This window comes from Garra rufa, chromosome 20 (assembly GCF_049309525.1).
Source record: "Garra rufa chromosome 20, GarRuf1.0, whole genome shotgun sequence".
Classification (NCBI taxonomy): Eukaryota; Metazoa; Chordata; class Actinopteri; order Cypriniformes; family Cyprinidae; genus Garra; species Garra rufa.
Window position 1 is genome coordinate 5,700,831 of NC_133380.1, and position 27,670 is coordinate 5,728,500.

General features: G+C 38.2%; 1 protein-coding gene across 2 annotated transcripts in view; it reads right to left on the reverse strand.

Moving 5' to 3' along the window:
- Positions 1 to 26,003, reverse strand: part of pax7a (paired box 7a) — a 73,432-nt gene extending 47,429 nt beyond the window's left edge. Inside the window, exons 1-5 of one of the 2 annotated variants that reach the window (XM_073826312.1) lie at positions 25,624 to 26,003; positions 24,355 to 24,590; positions 24,017 to 24,146; positions 23,691 to 23,819; positions 1,973 to 2,172 (exon numbers count right to left, since the gene is read on the reverse strand). In XM_073826312.1, the coding sequence (XP_073682413.1) occupies positions 1,973 to 2,172; positions 23,691 to 23,819; positions 24,017 to 24,146; positions 24,355 to 24,590; positions 25,624 to 25,708 (780 nt within the window). In that variant the 5' untranslated portion in view covers positions 25,709 to 26,003. Of the gene's footprint in view, positions 1 to 1,972; positions 2,173 to 23,690; positions 23,820 to 24,001; positions 24,147 to 24,354; positions 24,591 to 25,623 lie in introns of both variants that reach the window. The other variant, XM_073826311.1, reaches the window with a different exon arrangement.
- Between the last annotated feature and the right edge of the window lie 1,667 nt (positions 26,004 to 27,670).

The window sequence follows — 27,670 nt, forward strand, 5'->3', positions numbered from 1 at the left end:
CTGCACAGCTGTGGCGGAGCAGGTCACCAACCAGGCCAAAGGTCTGATCTCGCTCTGGCCTGGGAGGAATCTCTATACAGAAACCTGCCGACATACCCAAAGCCAAACCACTGGGAACTTCTAATGGTGACTGCATGAAGAAGACCTGCATTCTTGCCATGAAACAGCATGTCATATTTTATTAGAACACTCGAAAAAGTCTCTGCCAATGCAGCTGCCGTAAATTGGCACGTTTGAGCTGTGGAATGTCTTGTTGGCCTCGTTGAATTAGTGGTTTGGGTGGGTCAAACGCATTATCAAGTACTCTTTAATGTCAGTCCAATGTGGGGTCAAAGTGTGAGCTATGATGAACTGCACTTTTATGAGTGAATCTATGAGAGTACTATAGCAGACTGACTCCTTTAACGGTTAAAGTCAATGGCAAAACCACACATGAAATACCCATTTGGAGGAGGGGGGCAGCTTTGGGGAGGGGAAAGACTTTCACAATAGACTCTACAACACGAACAACACTGAAGACCTCTGGCCAATATTTACTGCGCATCACCAGAGTTAGTTTCTAAGGGTGACCTTTTTGGAAGATTCAGTTTGAGTTGACCTTTGGAGTTTTTCAAAGTGTTCCAGAATTAGATTATGAGAAAAATTGCATTAACAAATTATATCCATGACCCGAATACCTCAGCTTTTCACATGATATCCCTTTAGCCCTATTATGTGTGAGGGGGGGGAGATGTGTCCTTTTGGTAATTCGGCCTTGTTCAAGGTTTTTCTTCTGGTCCTATCTTGTCATTTACATCAGTTACCATAAATACCACCCGCAGGGGATTCTTGCGGGCCTCAAGAAATGCACAATTGACCTACAAATGGCTCACTGGTTGCCATAACATGCTGGAACAGAAGATGCTTGTGTTTGACAACCATGTTGCTTTTCATTGACCAATTAGGGGTTTGTTTTCACACTGTGGTCTTATGCTCATTATTATCACAGCTAATATGGACGGTAGAGTTGTAGTTGTTTAACTCGGGGCTTTCCCTTTCTCTATTTCGAAATCCCCAAGACACCTCTATCTTTTGTAATGCTGTTTAAGTAATAATGAATGCTTTCACATAGCAGCTTAGCAGACATAAACCTACAATCAATGCAAATCGGTCCCCTAAACGCATCATGTGTGAAATACTGCGAGAAACCAAGCATAAATCTCTCAAAATTCTCCCAAGAGTGTGGAAGCAACCATTTAGACACATACGTCTTCTTCCTTGAGTGCTCAGAGACAGACAAAGACATATGTTAAATCAGTTACCCTGTCGATGTGTACGTTCTAAGCATAGGTACCCGGGATCTACAGAGGACGACATGAGGATGAGAGTTTGGAGAAACCTAGACCCCCTTACCCCCGTCTTGTCGAGTCTTTTACAAGCCCTTGATTGATTAATGTTTTTGTCAGGGAACAGAGTCCCCAGAGAGACCCAGAGGGATCCTTTCTGATATGTAGAGGGATTTACAAGTAGCGGCCAGCTTTCAAGTGCTGGGAAGCGATCGCCGGCCAAGGGAAGAGATGAGAAATCCATCAGGAATGCATTTTGTCTGTTCTCCTTTCTTCCCTTCTCTTTTTCCCCCATCCCTCTTTTTGTCTCCCACTAGCTCAGAGTGCAGCTGCTGCTATAATTCTACTGTATTTGCTTTGCGATGTTACATAAAACTACAGGGTTCACAAACTGTCAGGAAGCGTCCCGAAGACTAGGGGTGAAAGTAATAGGGCAGGGCTCCAACTGTCATCTGACCAAGAGTGATGTACTCCCGCAGGGGTGGGGAGGTCAAACAATTAGTCTCCGCTGAATAAATAAATATAACAAACACCAGCAATAAACAGAGGCATCTGGCTGACAAGAGAAGAAACAACTCCGAAAGGAGGTCTAAAAGCCAATCAGATTCAATTCAAGGTCAACTGCAAAACCGTGTGGCGAATCCCACCTGTACACGAGCTTCGGTCAGTTTGGTCCTCTGTGCGAGCTCCTCTCTAGTGTAGATGTCAGGGTAGTGTGTCCTCTCAAAGGCCTTCTCCAGCTCCTCCAGCTGCTCCGCCGTGAAGGTGGTACGGCTGCGCCTCTGTTTCCTTTTCAGGGGCAGGTCTGGCTCCGACTCCACATCCGAACCTTCGTCCGTACGGTTACCTGCGTACACAGTTTGGAAAGAAGTCTTTGAGAGGCTTTGAACATCAGCAGCAAATCTCTGCAGCTTTAAAAAATGGCAAGTTATTTTTGAAAATTTGACATGTACAGCAATTGAAAATCTCAGCTGTCGCCAGTACAGCGGCATACCACGAATTTGTCAACGGAAAATGATCCTGAAAGCCGAGACCGGCTATCACGGCGATATTAATGCTTCCGTTATCTCGACGTGTCAATGGAGCCCTAGATACCGTTTTATTGGGTCTTATTCATATGTGAGAAGTCTTCAGACACATAATCCTGCCACTGAGCCCTGGAGAGGCCTGGGGGACGTAACTGTGAGGGTTAGGGTAATCTACACCAGACACCTTGCTCTAGCACGTCCGCCTTATTCTCTCTGTAGCGGCCTGGGGCTAGCTCCTAAGAGCAAGTGTTTGAAATAAGAATGTATGAGACTTCTGGGCCATTGAATCCCTCGCTTTGTGTTTCAAGCTAGTGTTCGAAATATATTACAACATATTTTACATTACTTTTTTTTCAGGCATGCAGTCAAAGACAAGTGCAGATTGCAGTTGGCAGTTTGCATTTTAGCCAGAGGAGTATTTCCCCGGCACAAAGACGAACACTACTAGGAGCGAGCCAAGAGAAGCGTTTGTAAGGAGAGATATGGAGTGCGTTAAGATATATTACTGAAATACATTACCATGATAATTGATTCTAAAATTGCATCATACTTTATTTGTGAGCCACCTCTGTATATCTATTCACGGCAGCAGAAAGCTCGTGAAAGGTCCTGTCACAAAAATCACACTTTTACATTTGCTTTCTTAAAACGCATGAGTGCTAACAAGCAGCGTAGCTTGAGTCTTGCTCCAGGCCCTTTGGTCTTGCATCATCCACGGGGGAAAGACAGAAAGAAGGGCTCCGAGCTCCTTCCCCCGCAACGCCACAGCTGCCACCGCGGAGACAAATCTCCTTTGAGCCATCGTGCGCGCTCTCTGCCCACTGCTGATCAGCAGGTTCCTGCACCCTGGACCACTTCACACGAGTTTTCCTGCATCTCCGTTTTCTTCTGCCAGTCCGGAGCCTGATCATCTCTCTCAAACCCCCATCTGCCAGGCATCTTCTATGGCTGATAGGCTGCCAGGAAAAGAGGTTACAAAAAGGCCTGTGGGAGTGCACAAGTGTGTGTATATTAGTATGTGCATGGGCGTGCGAGTATGTCCGTGCGTATCGGCCAATGCTTTTTTCTTGGTGCATGTGCAAGCACTGGGAACACTTGAAACTGACAATGGGGGAAAAACAACCCCTAAGCGTAATGCAACCGCCAACAACAAAAAGAACCAAACTGCAGGCGTGCATGTTGTGCATCCATAAATGCATTCTTGTTGGTGCATGTCCATTTTGGTGCACAACAGAAGAAATTACGCCACAATATAACAATAAAAACTACCAAACTCTGGTCATGCATGTATGTTGGGTATCAACAAATGCATTCGTCTTGGTGTAAGTCCATGGAAAAGACAAAACTATGGTCTTGTCAATTCTGGTGCACCAAATACTTGCACAATAGATGAAAAAACCTGTAAATTATCCATAAAAGGAACCAAACTGTGGGCATGCAAGTATATTTGTGCATGTTTGTGTATCCATACAAGCATTCTTCTTGGTGCATGTCAATTTTGGTGCACTGAATGGAAGATGGAAGAATGCACTCAATGGAAGAAATGAAATAGCAAATTATCAATAAAAAGAGCCAAACTCTGGGCATGCAGGTACGTTGGGTGTCACAAAATGCATTCTTCTTGGGGCATGTGGAAGTCTATGGAAAAGCCAAAACAAACTATGGTCTTGATTATTTACGCATGCATTCTTCCTGGTGCATGTCAATCCTGGTGTACCAAATCCATGCACAATAGAAGAAAAAAACTGCAAATTATCAAAAAAAAAAAAAAAAAGAAGACGAAGAAAAAAAAAACTCTGGGCATGCAAGTACCTTGGGTATCAACAAATGCATTCTTCTTGGTGCATGTGAAAGTCTATGGAAAAGACTAAATAAACTATTGTCTTTTGCATTTACACATGCATTCTTCCTGGTGCATGTCAATTCTGGTGCACCAAATATTTGCACAATAGAAGAAAAACTGATCAACTATCAATAAAAGAACCTAACACCAGCATTGCAAGTATGTTAGTGCATACTCGAATATCAACAAATGCTTTCTTTGTGGTGCATGTGGAATAACAAGGAAATCACAAAACAAACTAGGGTTTTATTTATTTACACATGCACTCTACTTGGCGCACGTGCAAGTATTTGGTGCAACTACATCAACAATAGAAGCCTTCTGCAATGCAACCGCTTCAAGATGAACCAAACTGCTGCAGTCTCCAGACCAGCTCTGGAGTTTAATTAAACAAGGAATTAGCGGATTATATGGAGACTATCATTACAGACCACTCGAGCAGTCTTCACAGAATGTCTTTTTGTCTCCCCAAGCTCTGGCTCAATGATTCTCAATGGATTACATGCGACCGCAGGACATGAGTCCGCATTCATTAAATCAATTCCTCCATCTTCCCCCTTTTAATAAAGATTGATTTTTTTTACAACGCTGGCTGGCACTCCAACACACGAACAAAATCTTGAATATACAAAGTTGAATATGTACATATCCTGGATATCCCTTTGTTGGTTTTCATGAGGATGCGCCAGAGCGATTTGTTGCTAACACACCATGACAACACTTGAGACTGGCGCAGTGGTCTACGGATCACTTTCCAAAGTCACCTCGGCGTCCTGAGGGGGAGGGAAAGACGTGCCGCTGTGATTTTTGTTTCATTGCACAGTTTCGCCACATGATTCATGAGGCAAGATTCTGTCAGCGTGTCCTGTCCTTGCATCTCTTTGTTTTTTTATTTCTGTCCACACGTTTGACGCATCAAAGCCTTTTCGCTTTTAATTACAAACGTACTGTAACCATATCAAATCCCGCCGCACGTCTTTTGTATTGAAATATTTGACAAAACACACGTAATCAATAGGCAAAACTCAGAAACAAAACTCAGGTTGCTGTTGCAGTCTCACAAGCTCTGGCTCAGCCATCTTGCGAGCCCAAGACTGAAGGTCAACAGGCCCCCTGACAACAGCAAAGGATTATGGTAATGAAACAGATGCTGGCAGAGATAGAGCAGCGAAAGGGGCACGATACAGGCCTCGTCTCTGTCCCGAAGAGATCCACTGATTGGGATGCTAGCTTTTATCAAGCGAACAGAAGCCCCTAATGGGTTCAGATAGGTTACGGCAGACATGTAATATGCTACAAGCATACGGTCCCTGCTAGCTGCTAATGTGAGCGTGGGGTGACTTAGCTGACTGTTTAAGTGAAAAATTAGATGCCTAAAAGTATACAAAATCATTGCTCTCATTCCTTATTTAAAATGCACTACATTTAACCATCAGGGGACCAAGAAAGCAGCAGTTAATTTGCACTTTAAACACAATTAAGCCCAAGAAGATGTGAGGTCAATTCACAAGAACTCTTCCCTGTTTTAAAACAATAAGGTACATCCTGACTAATCCGCCTCACAATAACCAAGCAGTAATTCTATTTGAGGGTTCTGGGGATATTGATAAAGTCCTCTGCTCACTTATCAGCCAATTAAAGCCTAATTACGTTCCATTCATTCTGTGCTACAGCCTGAATGTTTTTTCCTCCAGGGCCCGACGTGATCTTTAACGAAATGTTGACTTTGTGCCGAGTATTTAATTTGCAACAAAATCAGGTGTGTACAGAATGCTCTGACGAATTTTAGATCGTATTTCGTTTAAAAACCAAACCCTTACGGAGCAGAGGGCTAGAAGCAGATAAACCGTCGCAAGTAGGTTCTCTGCTGCTTGGATGCATGAATCACTAAAGCCAAATCTCATCCATTTAGGGCCCATTATCTGCGAGAGTTAAGCCAACATACACATTTAGCTCAATTTAGCAATCGTTTACGTTAGCTTACGTTGGCTTAAAGGGATAGTTACTCCAAAATGAAGATTCTGTCATCATTTACTCATCCTCACGATGTTCCAAACTTAGCATGACTTTCTTTCTTTTGCGAAATACAAGTATTTCATTGGGAAAATCTATCTTGTATCTTGTATGGGAAAATCTGTATTCAAAATATCCTCTTTTGTGCTTGATGGAATTTTTTTTTTTTTTTTTTAGATTAACTATATCTTTAATGCAAATGTGACCTAGCTAGTTAACAGTTAAATTAAAGACAGTTCTAAAGTGACCTTGTGTATTAATTTTTCCATGATAATAATGCCCGTTTTCAGGAGAGTTTATGCCATTAAAAACTATTTTGGGATCCTCAAAGAATCTTTTAGTGAAAAGTTCTTAAAAGAACATTACAAAAACTATAATACTATAAAGATATTATAAAGACATTTTGTTTGTATGTTAAAAGTTCCCTTGTAAAAAAGTAATAGATTTAAAATGCGTTTATGTTATACTAAGTATAGTTCAAGTTTATTACCATATTTACTGACACATCGATTAAGACTTACTCATATAAAAATTGTAATTAAACTTAATTTGGAGTACTAGTACTTAATACTAAGCCTAAACTATGTTTTTAATGTCACTATTAAATGTCTTTAAATGCAAAATATTTAAAGTGTGCCTAAAGTTTACTTGCAATAGTTTGACTTTAGCACAATTAAATATACTTAAGTATATCTTTAGTTGGACTTCAGCACTACTTCTGCACAATTAAAGTGCATTAAGTATACAATTAGTTGTTCCTATTTAGCAGACTTTAAATATGCAAGTTTAGTATACTAAACATCCGATTGCAGGGTATTTTTATGAAGTACATAATATGTAAATGTATTTGCAGTATACTTAGCATGAAATAAATGTATTTTACATTTTAGTATATTTGTTTTTCACTAGGTTATCTTGTGACCTAGCTAACAGTTAAATTAAAGACAGTTCTGAACTGAATTTTTCTTGTTGTATGCCATTAAAGAACTATTTTTGGTTCCTCAAAGAATCTTTTAGTGAAACGTTTTTAAAATAACATTTATTTTTAGTCTAGAAACAATTTAAGACATTTTTTCCCTCTCTAAAGGCTTTAAATGAAGTATGTTGAGTATGTTAAGTCATATGGCTAAGGAATAAAATATAAACACCTTGGGTCTGCTTAAAAGCGAGATGACACTAATAAAACCATTTAGTTAGATGCCATCACTGTGCCATGCTATACACCACAGTAGCTTTTTGTATGAGGAACACATTCAAGTAACGGTAAATAACTAACAGCTTAAAATCCCAGCTAAAAGCAGTCTCTTTGTCCGCCTGATCTATCTTTATAATTTTAATTATATCACCCAACAGCATCAAAAGTGATTTGCACACCTCGTCTGAAAATAGAGTTCGACATATCATTACCAAACCTAAGAGCCTAAAAGGATGTCAAAGATCCTTATAAAAAAAGACAATTGAAAAGCACGATTGAGCCAGAATTCAAAGTGCAGCTTTTGACATCATCAGAATCCTAGGAATTAGTCAGGGATGGCGGATAATAAAAAGCCTCCATGACACAGTGAGAAGGAGGTAGAGGCGTCTCCAGCCTCATCTGCTAAGATTGCCTTTGAATCAGTATTAGCTCAACATTACGGCAAAATTCAATGCAGCCTTTTTTTTTAATACCGTAACCAATGTCCTCAATATCAGCTGTACCTTGCAAACTACCCAAGACAGAGTGACAAAAACAGACAGGGCTTTTTGCAGTGCGGCATTAGCTCATAATGGCTCATTTTGAAAAGCATATTAGTTCCAGCATAATTACAATCAAGTCTTACGCTTGCTATTTTACAGGCATTCAATAGGACCAGCCTCGGAGCGGCAAATGACACCAGTTGAGTGTAACTGACAACACATCTTTCCCTTTTTTTTCCCTCCTTCGGCATCTTCCTAAACCCCCCACATTCCCACAGGACAAAAATAACAGCGTCCCTGCTTAATTTTTGTTTACATGTTTATTTTGCACATGCCTTTGTGAGAGTCACTGGAGCAATTATACTTTTTGTCACTCTTGGAGGAGGAGAGGGGAATCATAATGCCGAACAGCCCGTAATGAGCCGAGTTTTCGCCGTGCGATCTGATTTGATATCTCTGACATCCATCTGCCTCTCTTTGCTATCTCTCTGGCTCGCGGCCTGAATATAAAACCCAGCGTGTTTCCTCAGGTCTGTATAGGGATTGAACCTTTGATACTGGTGTGCCTACGGTGGGAGAGGGAGGTGGTGAATCGGGGGGGTTTACAGCAAGATCAAATAAGTGACAGAAAAATTTGCATTGTTGAAGATGGAGCTTGAACGTACTTTTCCGGTCCTGCCCCCACAGGGTTAAGCCAATCTGACGAAACAGCAACATTTTTAAAAAAAGTCCATGAAAAGCCTTGGATTAACAATTACATATGCTTCTATATACACAACTATGATGCAATATTGCATGTTGACAATAAGAAAAGTATCTGGAGGAAGGTTGCTCATTCACAGCTCATTCGTTTCACTTAAAATTTCCCCTAAAAAAGTTAAAAAACCAATGCAAGTTACATACTTTAAAAGTAAAGTGCTGTAAAATGAATGCCTGAGCAGCATTGTTTAGATCTATTCTGAAACGGCAATTATTATAAGAAACTTTTCTTCAGGAGAAACATCTGAGAAGCAGAAGATGTCCACAAAAGTCTACATTTGCTCTCCAGACAACACTGGAGAGAAACAAGTGCATTTACATGCACTTTCAGTTGAACTAAAGCAATAAAGTCTTTGAAAACAGTCTGCAATCAATGCAAGTCAGAATAACAGACCTAGATAATGCAGGTCAGCCTCATCCAGCATATATACACCTCAACGCTGTGTGCTTGCTTCAAATGTGACCCTGGACCATAAAACCAGTCATAAGTACACTCTTAAAAATAAAGGTGCTTCACAATGCCATAGAAGAACCTTTAACATCTGAAGAAACTTTCTGTTTTACAAAAAGTTCTTTGTGGCAAATAAGGTTCCTCAGATTATAAAAAGGTAAGCAAAAAATGGTTCTTTAAACAACCTTTGACTGAATGGTTCTTTGTGAAACCAAAAATGGTTAATTGCTTATCTATGGCATCGCTTGAAGAACCTTTTGAAGCACCTTTATTTTTAAGAGTGTAGCATGCATATATTTGTAGCAATAGCCAACAATACATTGTATGGGACATAGATTTTTTTTATGCCAAAAATTATTTGGATATGAAGTAAAGATCATGTTCCATGAAGATATTTTGAACATTTCCTACCATAAATATATCAAAACTTAATTTTTGATTAGTAATATGCATTGCTAAGAACTTAATTTGGACAACTTTAAAAGCGATTTTCTCAATATTTTGAATTTTTGCATCCTCAGATTCCAGTTTTTTAAATAGTTGTATCTTGGGCCAAATATTGTTTTATCCTAACAAACCATACTTCAATGGAAAGCTTATTTATTCAGCTTTTTAGATGTTGTATAAATCTCATTTTCAAAAAATTGACCCCTATGACTGGTTTCGTGGAAGAGGGTCACAAATATTTGACTACTCAAAAACTTGAAAACACACTATGTTGAGTCAAAAAATCTCTCAAAAATAACTAAATAACAGTAACATACAGTAACTCATTGCCAGCATACTTTTTCATGCAATCAGAAGTAGCAAATTAACTATATATTTATGCAAAGCAACCAATGGAAGTCAACGATTCCACTTTGAGCTTTAGCTGAACAGTCTCTTGTCTCATTGCCATTGTCAAACGCAGTCTCGCAGGATCGTTCCTCCTTTGCTTCCCTTTTCACAAGATTCGGGATAAAAATCACATCCTTTAGAAATGACGAAAGCGGCGGAGAGAAAGATGAGCCCAAAGAAAACAGAAAGGAAAAAAAGAGCAAAAGGAGGGGAGGGTCTATAATCTTTGGCTCCCACAACAAACAATTAGACCTTTTTTCTTTCAAGAAGAGGTTGAAAAAAGCGGTTTAAGAGAGGGACAGAAGAAGCAGCTAAGGCGTTGGTCTTTTATAGCTCTTGTCATGTGCGTGAAGGCGTAGGGCGGCCATAGGAACACACGCCTAACGTCCAACAACAGGCTGGGCCCCGGGCCTCTTTGCGCTTTCAGCCTGCATAGACACTGCACCTCAGGGGGCCATTAGAGCCTGAATAGGGCCCTGACAACCCCGCGTAGCTCAGTGGGGTATCGATAAATGCTGACATATTGACTCCCTATGCCCCAGCGCCAGGGGACAGGCGTGCCGAAATATGAGACCGTGAAGGACTTGAATGGCGGGATTTTATACATAAACATTGATACAAATATACAGCGGTGTTCAAAAGTCTGATCAAGACCAATGGAAAAAATGCTCTTTTACATTTATTTTTTTCATTGCAATTCATATAATCAGCATAACAATGTCAATGAGGAGTCACATGATCAATTGATTACATTTGAATAGCACAGATTTTTTTTTTTCTTAATTTTACATGGCATTTTTTTGTGTTTGTTTTAAAAAGTCAAAATTCTAAAAAGTTCATTTTACACTTAAATGTATATAAAGTTCTATAAAATTTCATGTTTAACTAAATGCGTTACTTGTTGATTCATTGTAATTATTTGCAAAATTGTGCAATTGTTTACTGTCTTAAGACTTTTTGAGCCCCTAAAATCGAGAATAAATATCTTCAATGTCCACCTCACTTCAGCGGTTGATGTTGAAATTGCATTTGGATTTTGATCAATCTTTCAGGGAAAAAAATCAAAAAAAGGAAGCCATTTATCACTCTTTACACATGCACCGTCCGAGCAGGAACATTTAGAACAGAATCCTTTTGAATTCCTGTCACCATAGGGAGTGAAAGAAATGAGAAATGGAGGATGCCTCACTGAGCCGTTTTCTTGAGGGTCACCCTACCTACCTCTGTTCCGAGGGAGCAGGGCTTAGTTTTCTACAACCTTCCTTTTTTTTTTTGGCAAAATGGGATTTCGTTTCCTGGGGTTGGGTCCCTGCTAATTAAGGTCACACTAAAGTAATGAAATTAAGAAGGACCACAAAGCAGAAAAGGAAACCCAAGAGGTCCATGCCAATAGAAACCCCTTCAGAGGGCTTGAAAGGAAAAAGCAATGCAGGGAATCAAATACTAACTCTGAGCTCTGCCAAGCGCCTGTTTATTTTATCCAGAATGTAAAATGATGGAGTTTAGGTATATAGGAGACGGAATGCACTCAAGGATTGAGATATGTGCCAGAAGGACGGCTCCGGAGTCAAGGCATATAATTCTTTCATCATAAAGTGGTTATATAGTACAGACAAAACTCAGTGTGAGTTCATTCTGGAGGGGGATATTGCCTTACTTTTTCGGGCAGCATTCTGGATGCTAATTTGTAAACCAACTGCTGGTTTATCCTTATCAAAAGATGCTATTTGTGGCTTATCACAGTACCAGAAGGTACAAAACTTCCATGGATGACCCATAGCTTGCTCTTTAAAAGCTCTACTGGATATGCAATGTTACATTTCATCTACATTCTTAAAAATAAAGTTTCCAAATAGGGGTTTAGAAGAATTTTGAACAGTTTCTAAAAGAACCACATTTGAAAAATCGAGAAAAAAAAAAAAAAAAAACTGTTTTTCAATCAAAAAAGTTCCATGGATGTTAAAGGTTCTTTGTGGATCTATCAATGCCAATGAAAAACCTTTTACAAGAGTGTAAACTTCTTCCAAATCCTATTGAAGTCTGTAATAAAAAATGGTAATTGTGACTTTTTATCTCACAATTCTGACTTTTTTTCTCGCAATTGTGAGTTTACATCTTCTCAGAATTGCATCATATAAACTTGCAATTCTGACTTTTTTTTCTGAATTGTGTGATATAAACTCACAATAGCGAGTTATAAAGTCAGAATTGCGAGATATAGTCTCACTATATAGATATAAACTTGCAATTCGGACTTTTATTTTTCAGAATTGCGAGTTTATATCTTGCATTTTGACTTTATAACTCACAATTGCAACTTTTTATCTCACAATTCTGACTTTTTTCTTAGAATTGTGCGATAAAAAGTCGCAATTGTGAGTTATAAAGTCCAGCTCTGAGGAGAAAAAAGACTGATGTGTTCATTTTATAACAATTGCATTTCATCGCACAATTTTTCTCGCAATTGCGAGTTTATATCATGCAATACTGATTTTATTTATCAGTATTGCGAGTTTATATCTCACAATTCTGACTTATATCTCACAATTCTGACTTATAACTCACAATTGTGACTTTTTATCTCACAATTCTGACTGTTTTTTCTTGCAATTGCAAGTTTATATCATGCAATACTGACTTTATTCCTCCGAATTGCAAGTTTACATCTCGCATTCTGACTTTATAACTCACAATTGCAAGTTTATATTTCACAATTCTGAGAAAAAAAAGTCAGAATTGCAAGTTTGTATCACACAATTCAGAGAAAAAAAATCAGAATTGTGAGATAAAAAAATCGAAATAGCCTTTTTTTTATTTCTTATTCAGTGGCGGAAATGGGCTTCCATAGATTCCTCCTAAAATTCCACAAAACGGAGGAAAAAATAAGAATGGATAGAAATCAGACAGTTGCTGAAAAAGTACAAAGAAGAACTGAATGAGAAATGTTCATATTGAGATCCCTCATGTTTGATTTGCAAAACTTGGGTGTTTTTCATCTAAGGCTCTTTTTTGCCTAATTTCTAACATCAACCTCTAGCTATACCATCATACTTTGCTGCTTCTGATTCAGAGGGCACTACATGAAATTCCCTAGACATTCTTCAGGACATAAGGAGGTCTTTAATATTTCCTGTTTTCTGAGTTTACATCAGCTCACGCTCACAGCAGCTGATGGTAAAGTCAGAGATCAGCACTCTATATTGTGTCTTTGGACCGTGAGGGCATTTCAAAATGAGAGTGTACATCCCCCTAGGGAGGGTCCGACAGGGGACGCCTTAAATAAACCCATTAGTTAAAAATGGAAGGCTTGGCTTTTTCCTTTGAAGTTGCAGGGATTGCTCGCTTTCCACCACTTGCTGTCTCTCTAAGCTCACCGGTCAACGTCTGCGTATTTTTTAACTTGGTGGAAAGGCGAAACACATTTCTGATTTGCAACACTCCGTGAACGTGTTTATTGTCTTTCGGTAGAGCCTTAAAACTGAGCAGGCACACGTTACATACACGAAAATAATGAAGAATCCATTTGCAAAGCAGGTCAAAAGCATAAAATGGGCGATGTTATGGCCGTAAGTAGCATGGGCTAATGGTGATTTTAAAGCAGTCGAGCATGGTGTGAATGGCTCTAATTCATCAGCTCTCCGACTGGGCACACGGCTCTAAACTTAATTAGTGTTGCACATTATGTGGGGCATTTTCTCCATTGTAATAAAATTAGTGAGAATGCTTGCTGTACTTTCTAACACGCCTTGGTGTAACGGGGGATGACAATAATCCGCCGGTGTCCGTGCCAACTGTCAAAAACTTTGACATCTATGGCAGGCGGGAAGAAACGCAGGGGGGGAATTTAGACGTGTTTTAGACATTTAGCTTTATTATAATGCTAGGTTTTCTTCTAACATGGGTTGTGAAGAAAACAGAAACTCTTTTTGATACAGAAGAACCATTTTTCCCTCCAATGTTGTGTCTGTCATTGAACATGACATGCATTTCAACTGAATCCCTTCTGATTTATCAGTCAAGGAATCACAACGTGCTGAATGTTTTCCTAAGCAGTGGTTAAATATAAATATACCACAAATATAATAGACCACACAGATCTTAGGAGACACCAGATCCAATCAAAACAAAGCCAAACAAGCCGATCTTTAAATATGCTGCTTTGTTTATAAGGGTAAAAATGATATGATGTTGACAGATGGAGGATGGGTGAAAAGATGTTTAGATGTTCTAGCTTTAACTTGGATGCAACGAAAAAAATGGCAATTTACAAAAACGCTGTTTACTATTTAAAGATTTTTCAGTGATTGTAGGAAGTTCATTCATAAAATGCTGGACAGTGACATATCTGCGGCACATTTACTAATGAATTGTGTATATTTACCACTTTTACAGACTTATTTACAATCCCAATTCTGCTTTTTATACAGAATGAGTAAAAAACAATGCAGTAAAATTATAAGATCTACCATGTGCATGAATTCGTGTTTTTACTAAATGATAAACAGACTATGCCAGTAATGAATCTTGCAAATGCAAAAAGGAGCCTATTGCAAAACAAAGAGAAAATGTCTATTTTTCTCATCCTGAGAAAACAAAGACTAAATGTGAATGGGTTCGTCTACTGAAATGACTATATTTAAAGCTCAGCGTTCAGTATGATCATATTCAGCAAGAAGCATCTTTTTCTTTTTTAAAGCCAGACAATTCAATCAAAATCCTCACTTTGGACGATGTGCTTCACATAAAACCCTGGAGAAAACAAGAGACACTTTTCCTTTCTATTTGTTTTCGGAGAGCTATCCTGAGTGTGTGACAAGAAAGGAGTCTAAAACAACCAATTAAAGCAAAATTGCCTTCGCTCTAGGAAAAACATTGAGTCAAAGCCCCATGGGAACTACTATAGAGCGCTGAGCACTCTTGTCCTATCCGATGGCACGGTCAAGATCTACCAGACGAGCACAGATAGAAAGATAGATAAATGACTTTTGGAAACCTTGTTTTTCTTGTCAACACAAGCACTTACATGAGAATGCAACCCTGATGTCAACTCATTCCTTTAGCAATATCTCCTCCTGCCTTTGAGTAAAACCTTTGTCAAATGAAAGGAAAGACCTGGCGACACTGTCTTGACACAGAGTGTGACCGATTACCGCCTGTGATTACAGAATATGTCCAATCTCAAAGTTTTCAAAAAGTCCTGTGCTGCAGGAAAAAGGCATTACAGTTGGGTGAATATACAATCGAAAAGAAAAATATGAGATCTTTTTAAAATGCCATTTTAAACAATTTATTCACCCTACATGTGTCGTAAATGCACATGCAACACGCAGAGCGCATTCAAATAATCAGCTGGAAAAAACGCCTCTTATGATTTGTGCCTAAATTGGATTGCCAATACCTATAATATCAAAAAACACATCTCTAAGAAGAATGAAAAAAATAATAATACAAAAGAAAAAATGGGTACTTGAGATCCATCATGGGCTTAGCCTAGAAAACTAACACATTATTGATCTTTTCTTGGGTTTCTTTCTCTCCGCTGTTTGTTTAGAAAAGCCTCATCCCTGCTAATAGCTGTCTCAAAGCATAATCTCCCTCCTCCCCTCCACAACCTCTTCATGGTCCTCTTTTCATGGCATCTCACACAGTTAAAGTTAGCCGTCTCGCTGCGGTGAGGCTCCGAGAGCCAATTGTGTTGCTAATGTTGACACCTGCCAGAGCCGAGCCGAGCGAGGGTTGTTTGTGCCCACTGTAGCCTGATGCAGATCACCTCGAAAAACTGGGATCTCTTCAGGATGATTACAAGTACTTAATGGGCACTTTAATGTTTGCTAAGGGAAAAAAAAGTTTGGATGGCTGTTTTGTATTTATCTTTCATACTGCAGGCTTGCAAACATGACAATATAATTATTTGACATCAATGTACAGCAAAGTACAAAAATCTGAGACCATGTTTAAACGCTGGTTTCACTTAAATCTAAATATGCATAGGATGCAGCATGAAGAACATTTAACTTTCTGCACTATTTATAAGTCTTTACTCTAATAAGCAAATAAGTGACGCGACTTTGTATATATGGTCTGATTTTCTTTTATTAAAGCACAAGATGCTCTTTGGAACATCTCAAATCATGCTGGAGAACATAATTTTAGGTTGTGCCATAACGTACACAAAGACATTCCGCAACATAAACCTAAATTTAAAAAATTCTATTTAAATGAGAAAGTAATGCAAAATGGATGCATTTTCACTAGTGTGACTTTTGGACCTCACCTCATGTATAACTTTCTTTGTTTATTCACATATTTTTACAATTTAACTATAAAAGTTTACTATCTTTTAGAATTACTTTAAATACATTACGGTTGAGGAATTTACTTAATTGGACTTTTTTTCATGATCTTCAAAATAGAAAATAGATGCATTTCCACTATTAGTCTCAGATTCCACTTCATGTATAACCTTCTTGGTCGCACTTTATTTTAAGATTCTCGCTAATTCTTTAATTCTTTTGCCTCCTAATTTGCTGCTTAATAATAGTAAGGTAGTTGTTAAGTTTAGGTAAAGGGAATGATTAGGGATGTAGAATATGGTCATGCAGAATAAATGCTTATAAGTACTAATAAACAGCCAATGTGCTTTTAATAGGCATGCTAATATGCAAATAGTTAATATAGTAAGAATTGGTCCCTATACTAAAGTGTTACTGATTTGATTCTCCCAAAGGTAGCACAGCACAAATTCCCAAAGGGACAGAGGCAAAAGCAACTCTCGCTGGCTCTAAATGTGGCGTTTCCATCTCAGTGTGTTGAAGTGGGGATTCACCCCCAGTCCCTACAGATGTACATTAATGCAGACAACACACTGAGCCCGTCTCTTCCACAAGCCCTCTTCACTAAACAGACTGCTGTCCAGCCCCATCGTGTCAGTTTGAAGCCCCCATTCAATAGTATTCATGCATCTGCCTTGGAGGCACAATGGCCGCTAGTTTATAAACTGTCTGCCCGCGAGCCCAAAGGCTTTAGTCCACATTGTTTTCATACCCTTAATAAACTTTTTGAAGGAGTTCATCAACTGGCCTGAATAGCCTGTGCACTGAATCTCAAGATAGAAAATAACAGAGTTCTTTTTTCTTCTGCTCTTTTCTTTCTTTTTTTTTCCTTTTTAGGAGCAGTTTCTCTGACAATGGAGAGAGAAGGCTGTTAGACTTCAGAGGAGTCTTAGGCCCAACACAAGAAAAAAAGGCAGCATTCAATTAAAAGAACAAAATGCTTTCCATAAAGGCGAAGGAGACAATTGATTTCTCCTCCATTCAAAAGTGAGAGGATGATCCGAGCATCACTTCATATCTTATTCCAAAAGAGAAAAACACACATTCAAACTCACACAAAGTGTGAGGATGCAAACAGAGAGTAAATATGCTCACAATGCACAAAGAGCAGACTTTTCTTCTTTTTGCAAAAAAGAGATCATTACAAATTATCAACCTATGGGATATTTGGTTAGAGATTTTAAATTGCATTAGCTTATAAAAACGTAAAAAAGGATCCATAAACCATCACCTGCTTCATTCATGGCTGCGCGCAGTTTAAATATATTACGCTTGAGGAATCTGTATTTATTTGTTCATTTTTCTAAGTGCTTCCTGTGACACCCGTTAGACAGGCAGGACAAATTTCGAAGAGGCAATAAATTTCAGTATTGGCTATAAGCCATTAATCCATTCTCATACCTTTAAAATGTGTGGAAAACTTAAAGGTCTTAAATGGATGTCTTCTCTAATGAATTTCATCCCCAATTAGAACGGATCGCCACAGTCCAAGCTGCGTCTCGCCTTTTCGCCTGTGGGGTCCGGAACGACTCCAAAAAATTCACAAACTTGCTAAATTAACAGGGCGCACACCCATGAAATACAAGGCGCAAAACGGCTCTCTGCTCCGCCTTTCGTCCTCCGATTGTAAAATAAAGAATATTATTCATTAATAATATTTCACATTCAAAATATTATCAAATGCATTTAATAAAATGTAATTATCTACATATATAAACAAAAACTAGGCTGCTACTACTACTAATAGTAATACAGGAGAGAAAACATTCAAATACATAATCGTTTGTGTCTGTTTGCGAAGGAAGCGTTTAATTAGGTTTGACAAGTTCAACGCGTTCGTTTCGGTCTCTAAAAGCCTGGACAGGTTTTGAGTACCACCATTAGTTTATTAAAAAATATAATAATAATAGTAATAATACATACATAAAAATCGACCATATAATTACTAATCAACGTGAAAAAGTTACATAATAACATTTATAATAATTATAAATCATTACAATTGTTTTGTTTTCGTTTGATTCATATTTGTATTGCATTTAAACGTAGCCTATAACAATTATTCAACAGCAGCAATTCCATCAAATGTTCATCGATCAGGGCGATTTGAGTTTCGGATGTGGAATTCTATAAATTCGGCGTATCACTTGTTGCTGAGATGACTTTCTCAGCTCTATAAGCTGTGCTTATTGAAGCGCGATGACCTGCCCGAGTGTGAGAGAGGTTACCGGTCACTGCCATTTACCGCATCCCGGGATCCTCTATTGTTCCTTAAAAGCCACTTGAACGGATCTCTAAAACACCGACCAACGGGACTGAAACGCTCCATTAGTTAAATCCACACGCCCGCTCTGTGCGGCGTAAAGTACAACGGAACAGATAGCAAATCTAATTCTGCAATATGAGCAATCCAGACTACAAATAATGAATGAACAATTATTGCGCCCTTTTATATTCTAGAGGGCATAATATAAATGAAATGTTTGGATTATAATCCTAAAACTAAGCATACGGTTCTTAAATTATAATCTCAGCAGGCATGTCTTCTGACAAATTATTTGGCATAAACACCTCGGTTTCTATCACATAAATTTGAATTTTTACACTGCGCACTGATTCTGGAACGCAAAACTATTGTGTTTTTAAACACAATCCGTCTGTCATATCCATGCGTTACTGGCTACAATTCAGCTGCAACAAAATAAAATATTTTAACAAATAAAAGCACTGATTTTAATCTTTCATGCATTTTCAGACCCCCTCCCCAAACACACACACACACACACACACACACACACACACACACACACACACACACACACACACACGCAGTTTAATGAGGCCTGTATCACAGCTTGTGTGTGTCAAGTGTGACCCGCCCTCACAAATCAAATGGCTAAAACGGAAATGACAATTTACATGTCAGAATCAATTGTGTATTTAAGCCCCCATTACAAACATTAACCAGATACGAACGCAGCAAATACAATATCCATTGCTCGCATGGCGAGGGAATTACGCACAAAGAACCGAGCACACATTTACGCAGACATATTATGCGTGATTCATGTATTACATTTGGGTTCCAAAGCCCTTGAAAAGTTAAAAAATGAAATCCTCCCTGGTTATTAGCGGGAGCAGATAATAAAACAGCGTTTATGTGCGTAAAAGTCTGCTGCGCACTCGGCACAGCTGGGGAGTGAAACCCGCACTATTACAAGAATTCTCTCAGATATAAGGGAATGATATTCTCCATAACATCTGCGCAGAGATTTACACTGTCCCAGATGGCAAACCGCATTTAATGAACAGTCAAGCAGTAATATGAAGTCGCTTTGTACTGCAGTCGTCTCGAGTGTTTTTGATAAGCAAAAGACATCCACGGATCAAAGATCATAAGCTTCTCAATTTCCCTTAACTGCCTGAGCCGTCATCCACATCATCCTTACCCGTTTTGGGTATTTTTAAACATCTCTGAAACGCATCAAAACTCACATCTTGACAAACTCAGGCCCTGTCTCGAGTTCACAGGTCATCCGCGGTCTAAAAACGGCATTGTGAACTAGTCTATAATCCCCGTATGGAGACCAATTAAGCAGTACAGCGGAGTCAATATAAGTCATTAAAATCCCAGCCCATGTTTTAAAATTTCCATTCAGCAGCTAATATAGGCTGGATCGTGAATATTGTTCATTTCCTCACCTGCTATTAAATTTACAGTCGTGCTAAAAATACATAAATACCTGGAAAAAATACAATTATATTGTGGATTTGAAAAAAAAAAAAGCCTATATATGCAAAATTGTCACCATCACCAATGCTTGAATGCAAATCATGGTCAATTGCATCTGGTTCGGTAAATTTAATTGGTTCCAGAAATTAGAACTGCCTTTATCTGGATTTAAAGTAAAGACCACTGCAATGGCGAAATGGACGCAAGCGTCCATAATCAGTAGCTGCAGTATAATATTATTATGAGCTTATATCCGTTCAACTTAATATCCCTGTCATCAAAAATGGTTAATACCAGAGCATAAAAACAATAGTAATAAAAAATAGTAAAAGTGATATATATATTTAGTATATACATATTGTTGTTACTGTAGTGTTCATTTATGGATAAAACCCTGGAATCCATACACTAAAGAAAATCCCTCGCCAGTCAAATTCTCGAGTTGTGTAGAGACAGGGTGACGGGAGAGAAGAGGTTAATCCGTGTTTAATGCAGTGATGGTCCACACTCTGATGGTTATGTTATCTCTGCCCAACATTTGGGTCTCCCACAATTTCAGCCCAGCCAAAATAGCTGCAAGAAAGTGCAGATGGAGTCACTCTCGACGCCTGAGGAGAAAAAAATATTAATAGCTAAATAACTTCCCCTTACTTTCACTTAATCTTCCTCTCTCTCTCACTGTGTCCCTGTAACATATTCTATTCCAGATGGATTTGTTTAAAATGTCTCCCTATGCTTCTCTTTCAGTGCGGCTTTAGGCTCGAAAGTATCTGCTTTATTTTCATATAAATGTGAAGGAAGAGAGAAATGCCCTGCTGGTGCGCGTCTAGGGTGACAAAACAATATGTAACTGCTCTATTCCAGAATATCACCGTGGTATCTTCGTGCTCTTTCACAATGAGAAATGTTATATTATAGAAGTATAGCTATTTTTGTTTTCTTCTAAATATCATTACGTTCCTGCGTACAGTAAACACAAGAGTGCGCATCGCTCACATCCGTCTCGCCTACAGGTTTTCTATCACTATTATCCCATAACAACACTCTTAAACCCCTGTTTGATTAGTCTGAAAAGCTCAGGTAATCCACAGATTTGCTGAAGTGTCCAGTGCCACTCTCACAAATGGACGCGTGGTCGCGTTTAACTGATGCCCCTCCAGACAAAAAGAGCACCAGGTGAGCTGTCAGACGCGGGGCTGGAACCCATTAAAGACTAATTAAGTTTGGCAGGTTTGTGCTAACTCTGCTGTCGCTCATCATATTTTTTTATTTCCGTAACGAGGATGGCAGGTGCAAAATATTATTATTATTGTAATGGCCACTAAACCAAATGTGGAAGTCATAGTTAAGGCTATTAAGGTTAGGCACTTGGAGATCTGCTCAGGGCGCAGAAAACACAGGCAATGTCGTTTGTTTGTTTTCAAAACGTCTAGCATTATGTCATAAAGAAATAAATTCTAACTGCGTAATTATACGATTTAATAAACTGATCAACTCAAATCTGAGCTGGCTTTTTTTATTAAATAGTCGACTGCATAATAAACGTAACACTTTATAAACATGTCCAATAAATACATGTATTTTGTATACGCCAGAAAGCTTACAAATTACTACTATGTTAAAAACATGGCATATTAGTTTATAAACTATATATATATTTTAATATATGAAGTCTAGCATATATTTCAAAACGAAAACAATAATGGCATAAAGTCTACTGTGTAATCAATTTAACACCTTATAAACACGAAATAAATAATTAAATAATTAAATAAATACATTTTGTATGCCAAAACAAGTCAATACAAATCTGAGGTCTGCCTTTTTTGATTAATTGGATAGTAATCATTTTAACATCGTGCAATAAAAATGCATTTTGTACAGCCCATAAATCTAAATAATAAATAAATAAATAAATGAAGATCATATAAAATAAACTCCAAATCTCATGAATTTACGCCCTGGGCGAGTCACTGTGAGCCGTTTAGAGATGAAAGTGAAAAGAAATAAAGGGGCTCAGTTTAATCAGGGCTTAAAAGCTCTTCTACATTACGTTTGTGCGCGAAACCCCGGCGCTAGAGCTGCTGGAGGATCAGTGTGTTTCTTACCGGTGCCTCCGAGCTATTACACTCCTCAGCAACACAGACGCCCATTCAACACACAGCAGCTCTAATAAGTCTTAACATTATTAAATGTTATCCGGATGGTAAACTTAAAGAATCCCTTCAAAGAATTTAACAGTGAATTCAGTGTTGTGCAGAAGATGAGACACTATCATTGACAGATTTATGGAATAATTAACCTAGAGATGACGCACTCACAAACATTCCCAACAAATTATCAACCACAACCAGTGGACAGCAACAAATAGATTGTTTTTCATCCATCTGTTTAATAACGAATATCAGTTTTGGCCTGTGTGAATAAATGCATGTAAAATTAATTATGAGGGAGGAAATCTGCGCGTATAACTTAAATCATGCAATTCGGAGAAAACAGAAATAATAGCTAGACTAGATATATTATTTAATATATTGATTGATTCATCTCTAAACATCATTATCATTTTATACCAATTCTATTAAAGAAATTCAGTCTAAATGTAAAAGCTTTACTTTGTCTAAAACCAACCGCGCAGTTACGCACAACAAAACCCGCACAAAAGGCGCCGTTTTGCACCATGAAATGTTGAGCTTACAATTGTAAACGCTCCTTCATATTACAAAACTATCTAGCAGCGGGGAGCACTGAATAATTTATCTGCCTTTCTTTTTTTTTACTACCCTTTGTACAAAGTTTTCCCTTCTTTTCTGCGATCTTTGAATGGGGGTCACCGGTCCAGTTACTCTTTTTGCAGCCCGGCTCCAGAGCCTTTTCTCTTTTGTATTTCAGTCTAAAGGTTACAAAGGCTTAAAACGAGATTGTTCATAACCACGATTAGAAAAGGGCAAAAACGTATTGTGACCTGTGATAAATCTAAAATACCAAACTCGCATTATCGAAAATAAAAATAAGAATATTACATTTCGAATTCTAATTAAAGGCTATTAAATATAACATATAATAAATTAGACATAAATGTATAAAGCATATATTTTCGGATTGTTATATAGTTCAATTCAAATATTTTCAAATAATAATTTAATTTCACAATATTATGAAAAATATAATAGCCTAATAATAATAATAATAATAATAATTCGTCTAAATGTTGGCAAAGCAAGTCACCTCTACGGGGTCCACATGTCTCGTATAATGTAGTTGCTTAAACTGACATGGATTCTCAAATGGGTCAAACTGTCAGTTGTCGTTTAGGGGGTCGTTAAAACGCGAGGGAAATGGAATGTGCCACACAAATTAATTTACCCGGCTAAATACCTGACGTCAGGGCTCACATAAATAATTGAGTAAGTACCGAACAGCTAGCAGCATGAATAATGAGAGCTATTTGTGCCATTTTTGCCAAGGGGGCGCACAGATTCCCCCTGGCGAGAATGAAGGACTGCAGCATCTGTCCCTTTCAAATAACTACCTAATGAAATATCAATTGCAACAACAGCAGCAATTATAGCACCAGTCCATCACGATCTGTCAGTAGCCTACAACCGATGCCCAAGTCAAAAAACCTCTTGCACAACTTTTACGCACCGCGCATCTATTCGCACACAATGAGAAATGTAACGGCCTCTGACCTTTATCCCCGAGAATCCCATCGATGCTGTGCTTGGTTTTCTTTTCTCCGTCTTCATCTTTTTTATCACACTCGTCATCGTCATCTTTCTTGCCAAAGCGGGCTCTCAAAACCCGACTAATGGAGCTAACTATAAAGAGACATTATAATCATTGTAACGCCTCAGTTTAACAATCATAACAATACACAACACTAAAGTGATAGTGAATTTAATATTTTACAGAGATCTAAATTTTCATTGACATGACTCCAAAGTTAAATCAATTTGAATATACAGATTTTGTCTTTTATTTAGAAAGAAATGGTGCTTACCGGAAGAGGCCTCACCTGAAGGAACCGTGCCTCTGTCACACACTCCGTCCTTCAGCAACTTATCTCGGATTTCCCAGCTGAACATCCCTGGATTCTCGCGTTTGTATTCCTCAATTCTCTTTTCAACATCGGGTGTTGCAACTTGCTTTAGTGTGGAACACAAAATGTGTAGGGGAAAAAAAAACACAAGACATGCGCATTCTGTTTACTATAATTCCACATTTATTTTTTAAATTAAATATATATTTAATAATGAATAGTGATTGTTTATGAACTCTCTGTTAGGATATGTGTTTAATAGCCTATAAACATGGTTTTATTTCCATAGCGCACAGCTGAAATCGTTTACTCACCCTCGGTTTGCTTCCACCTATCGCTCCCGGACGAATGGAGCCGGTCTCCTGGTACCTACAGAGGATTTTGGACACGCAGCCGTGTGAGACCCGCAGCTGTCTGGAGATCACACAGGGTCGAATGCCGTGATGAGCCATTTCCACTATTTTGTGTCGAATGTGATTTGGCAGTGGCCTTCCGTTGATGAAAACTCCACCGAGCTGGTTCACTCGACCTTGACCCAGAGGCGTCGAGACTGTGTAAAAACATTCAGGCCAAAAAAGAAAGTTTGAACAAAGGAAACAATATCATACCAGATAACTGTGACACTTTACAATACCCACGTTAACTGTGCAATTGTATTTGTCTGGTTTTAGGCTATCTACATATTCTAAAGTGCACTTTACTTGTCTTTAATTGAGTTTGAGAGGTAAATTCTGTGAGTGAGTCCTCTAGGCTTTGAGGATTTATCACAAAAACATCTACATGCTGTCATTCTGATTAATCATATCAGATCATATAATTTATCACGTGATGGAGAAGATTTTAAAACTATTCATGCTGAAGGTTTTGTGTTTATTGGAAGATACGAATAATGATTAATCAAAGCCTGGAAGGAGAATTAATCCAAAAATCTCATCCTCACACATTTTCTTTGCTGAAAGAATCCTTCTATACTATCGGTCTATCTGAGAGGATGTAACACTTGAGGACACTAATTGCCATTCAAGAGGCACTAAAGACGTGCCACTTTAAACCTCGATTATTCCCAGTCATGCAACACAAATATTAGTGTGATGCTTTGAGCCAGCTCTCAGCTGTGTGTTTTATTTCCCTTCACTGCTGCGAGATACTTCAGCAAATCCCACAGATTGCAGGATTCGTGGATTGGTAGGGTTTCGTCAAACTGCTCTTAAGCACGAATTCGCTCGATCTAAGAAAGAATTTCCCATTTAATGCGCGAACAGCGCATGCAAATAACATTTTACTCAGGACGCTGCAAGATTATAATGTTATAATGTTTCTTATCAGTTATTAAAATAATTGATTTTATAACTATAAGAGTTTTTGTTCTGTCATATATATTACTTTTTAAATTGCATGTAAGCCGATAATTTCGTTCTTTTTTAACTATCGCCATTGCGTCAAAGTGTGTTTGACATATTATATCCGAAATTATTTTTTAGTGTTTTAAAATTGCAATTAGAAATATGTGATCAATTGGTGTGTTTGCTATTTTTTTTAAGGAATGAGAATAATAATAAGAAGAAAAGCATAAGTTTCCGTACCTTCTAATGGGAATCCGGTTCGTGGGTAGTTCTGGCCTGGTGCTGGCCGCATCATTCGAGGAACAGTTCCTGGTAAAGTAGCCATTCCAGCTACTCCCAAACAATTTAAGCTCTCGCTAATAAATTAAAGAAATCAATCACACAGAAATCTCCAGTGTTGTTTGCGAAGTGGAAACTGTAACAGGTCCAAAAAATATTAAAAAGAAATCCAAACACACATACACAGGCACTAGTGGACAATGCCCAGTGTGCAGAAGAAAAAAAGTTCTTAGAGTGGATACCAAAAACCAACAGCAGGGTGAGCAGAGTAAAGCATGAAATGTGCTCTGAAGCAACTGTGAGTAAATATTAGTGAGAGGTTCTGCTAGTTTTGATTACAGCTCCTGTTTGCTGCCTGAGAGGAGTTTAAGTGGCCAACTTTGGCGCACATAGTGGGAGGAGGAAGCGCGCGTAACGATAGGCTCTCCGGCACTCTTTTATTCATCATGGAGAGAAAGGGTAATGCCCAAGACCTGCCGTCCAATCCGGAGGAACTTTGGAGAAAACACACACACTCAGAGATACACCACCCTCCCACTCTCTCTCTAAGTCAACACAGGAAATGTTACAAAGAGTTTTCATTCATCTCTCATTTGAACTGAAACGTCAGTTTAATGCTTTGGACTCTCTGGACTGGGGAGACACAACGTTATCATTTCCCTCACACACACAAATATAATATAATATAAATTATTATTAGCCACAATAAACCCTGGGAATTAAAAATAAATGGCAGTGGGGAATCTGTGTGACCCTAAAAATGTTCTCTAGAAATGTGTTTGTAGTGGTTTGTAAAAGGATTGTAATCGCGCTTAATATATACTTTTTTAGATTTGTGGTTTGGCATTGCTTTTCATTATTAAATAACTGAAAAGGATTTCTATGTGCATAAATAAACATGACAGATATCCATCAATTTACAGTGTTTGTTATTAAAAAACATCAAGGATCTGATTTGTGACCCTGGACCGTCTTAAATAGCACGGGTAGCCTATATTTGTAGCAATAGCCAAAAATAAATTGTATGTGTCTAAATGATAGATTTTCCTTTTATGCCAAAAAACATTAGGATATTAAAAGATCATGTTCCATGAAAACATATGATAAATTTCCTACCGTAAATATATCAAAACTTAATTTTCGATTAGTAATATGCATTGCTAAGAACATTATTTTGACCAAATATTGTCCTATCCATAACAAACCATACATCAACAGAAAGATTATTTATTCAGCTTTAAGATGATGTTTAAACCTCAGTTTAAAAAAAAATGGACCCTTATGACTGGTTTAGTGGTCCAGGTTCACATTTGTATGCTATTTTTGTGTGAAGAAAAAACAGAAGGAGCCAGAGTGTATCCAAAACTGAACACCTACCTGAGACTGAGGTCAAAGAAGGCCATGATGATGCACAAAAACTGAGGAAGATATAGAGATTTTGGATTAGACTTAGAGTCACATTATTGTGGAAATCAATCAACAACAAAAGAAAAATTCATAGCATTAATAACAACAACAACTACAACACGCATTTTTAATGGTTCTTTTTAGAAACTTAGATTTAAGAACCCTCTTTCTAGCAGGAATAACATTTACCTGTATAGAGTTCTTAAATTGGTTCTATGGAGATTCAAAAAGTTAATGTTTCAGAAGCTACTTTCTAAAGAACAGATGCTTTTTTCTAAAGAGCATGAGGATAACATGCTCTTTGTGGTCGGAAAACCCTTGTGGTTGTAATTAAAACTTCATTTTAAGAGTGTAAGTGGCTTCACCTGTTTTTTCCCCGTGAGATCTGTGAGTCGTATAACAGCACATATGATCAAAATCCCCCAGATTCTTTAGGCTGAATGGCTGTGCGTGTGTTCAGCTCTGTGGGACCGCCGCGCGCTGAGATTGTGTGGAAATTGCCGTGGCGAACACTCCTGGTGGAAAGCAATTTCACAAATAATTTTTACAACAATTAGGGAGTGTGGCGGGGTGAAATGGCGATTTCACATGCAGATGCGCC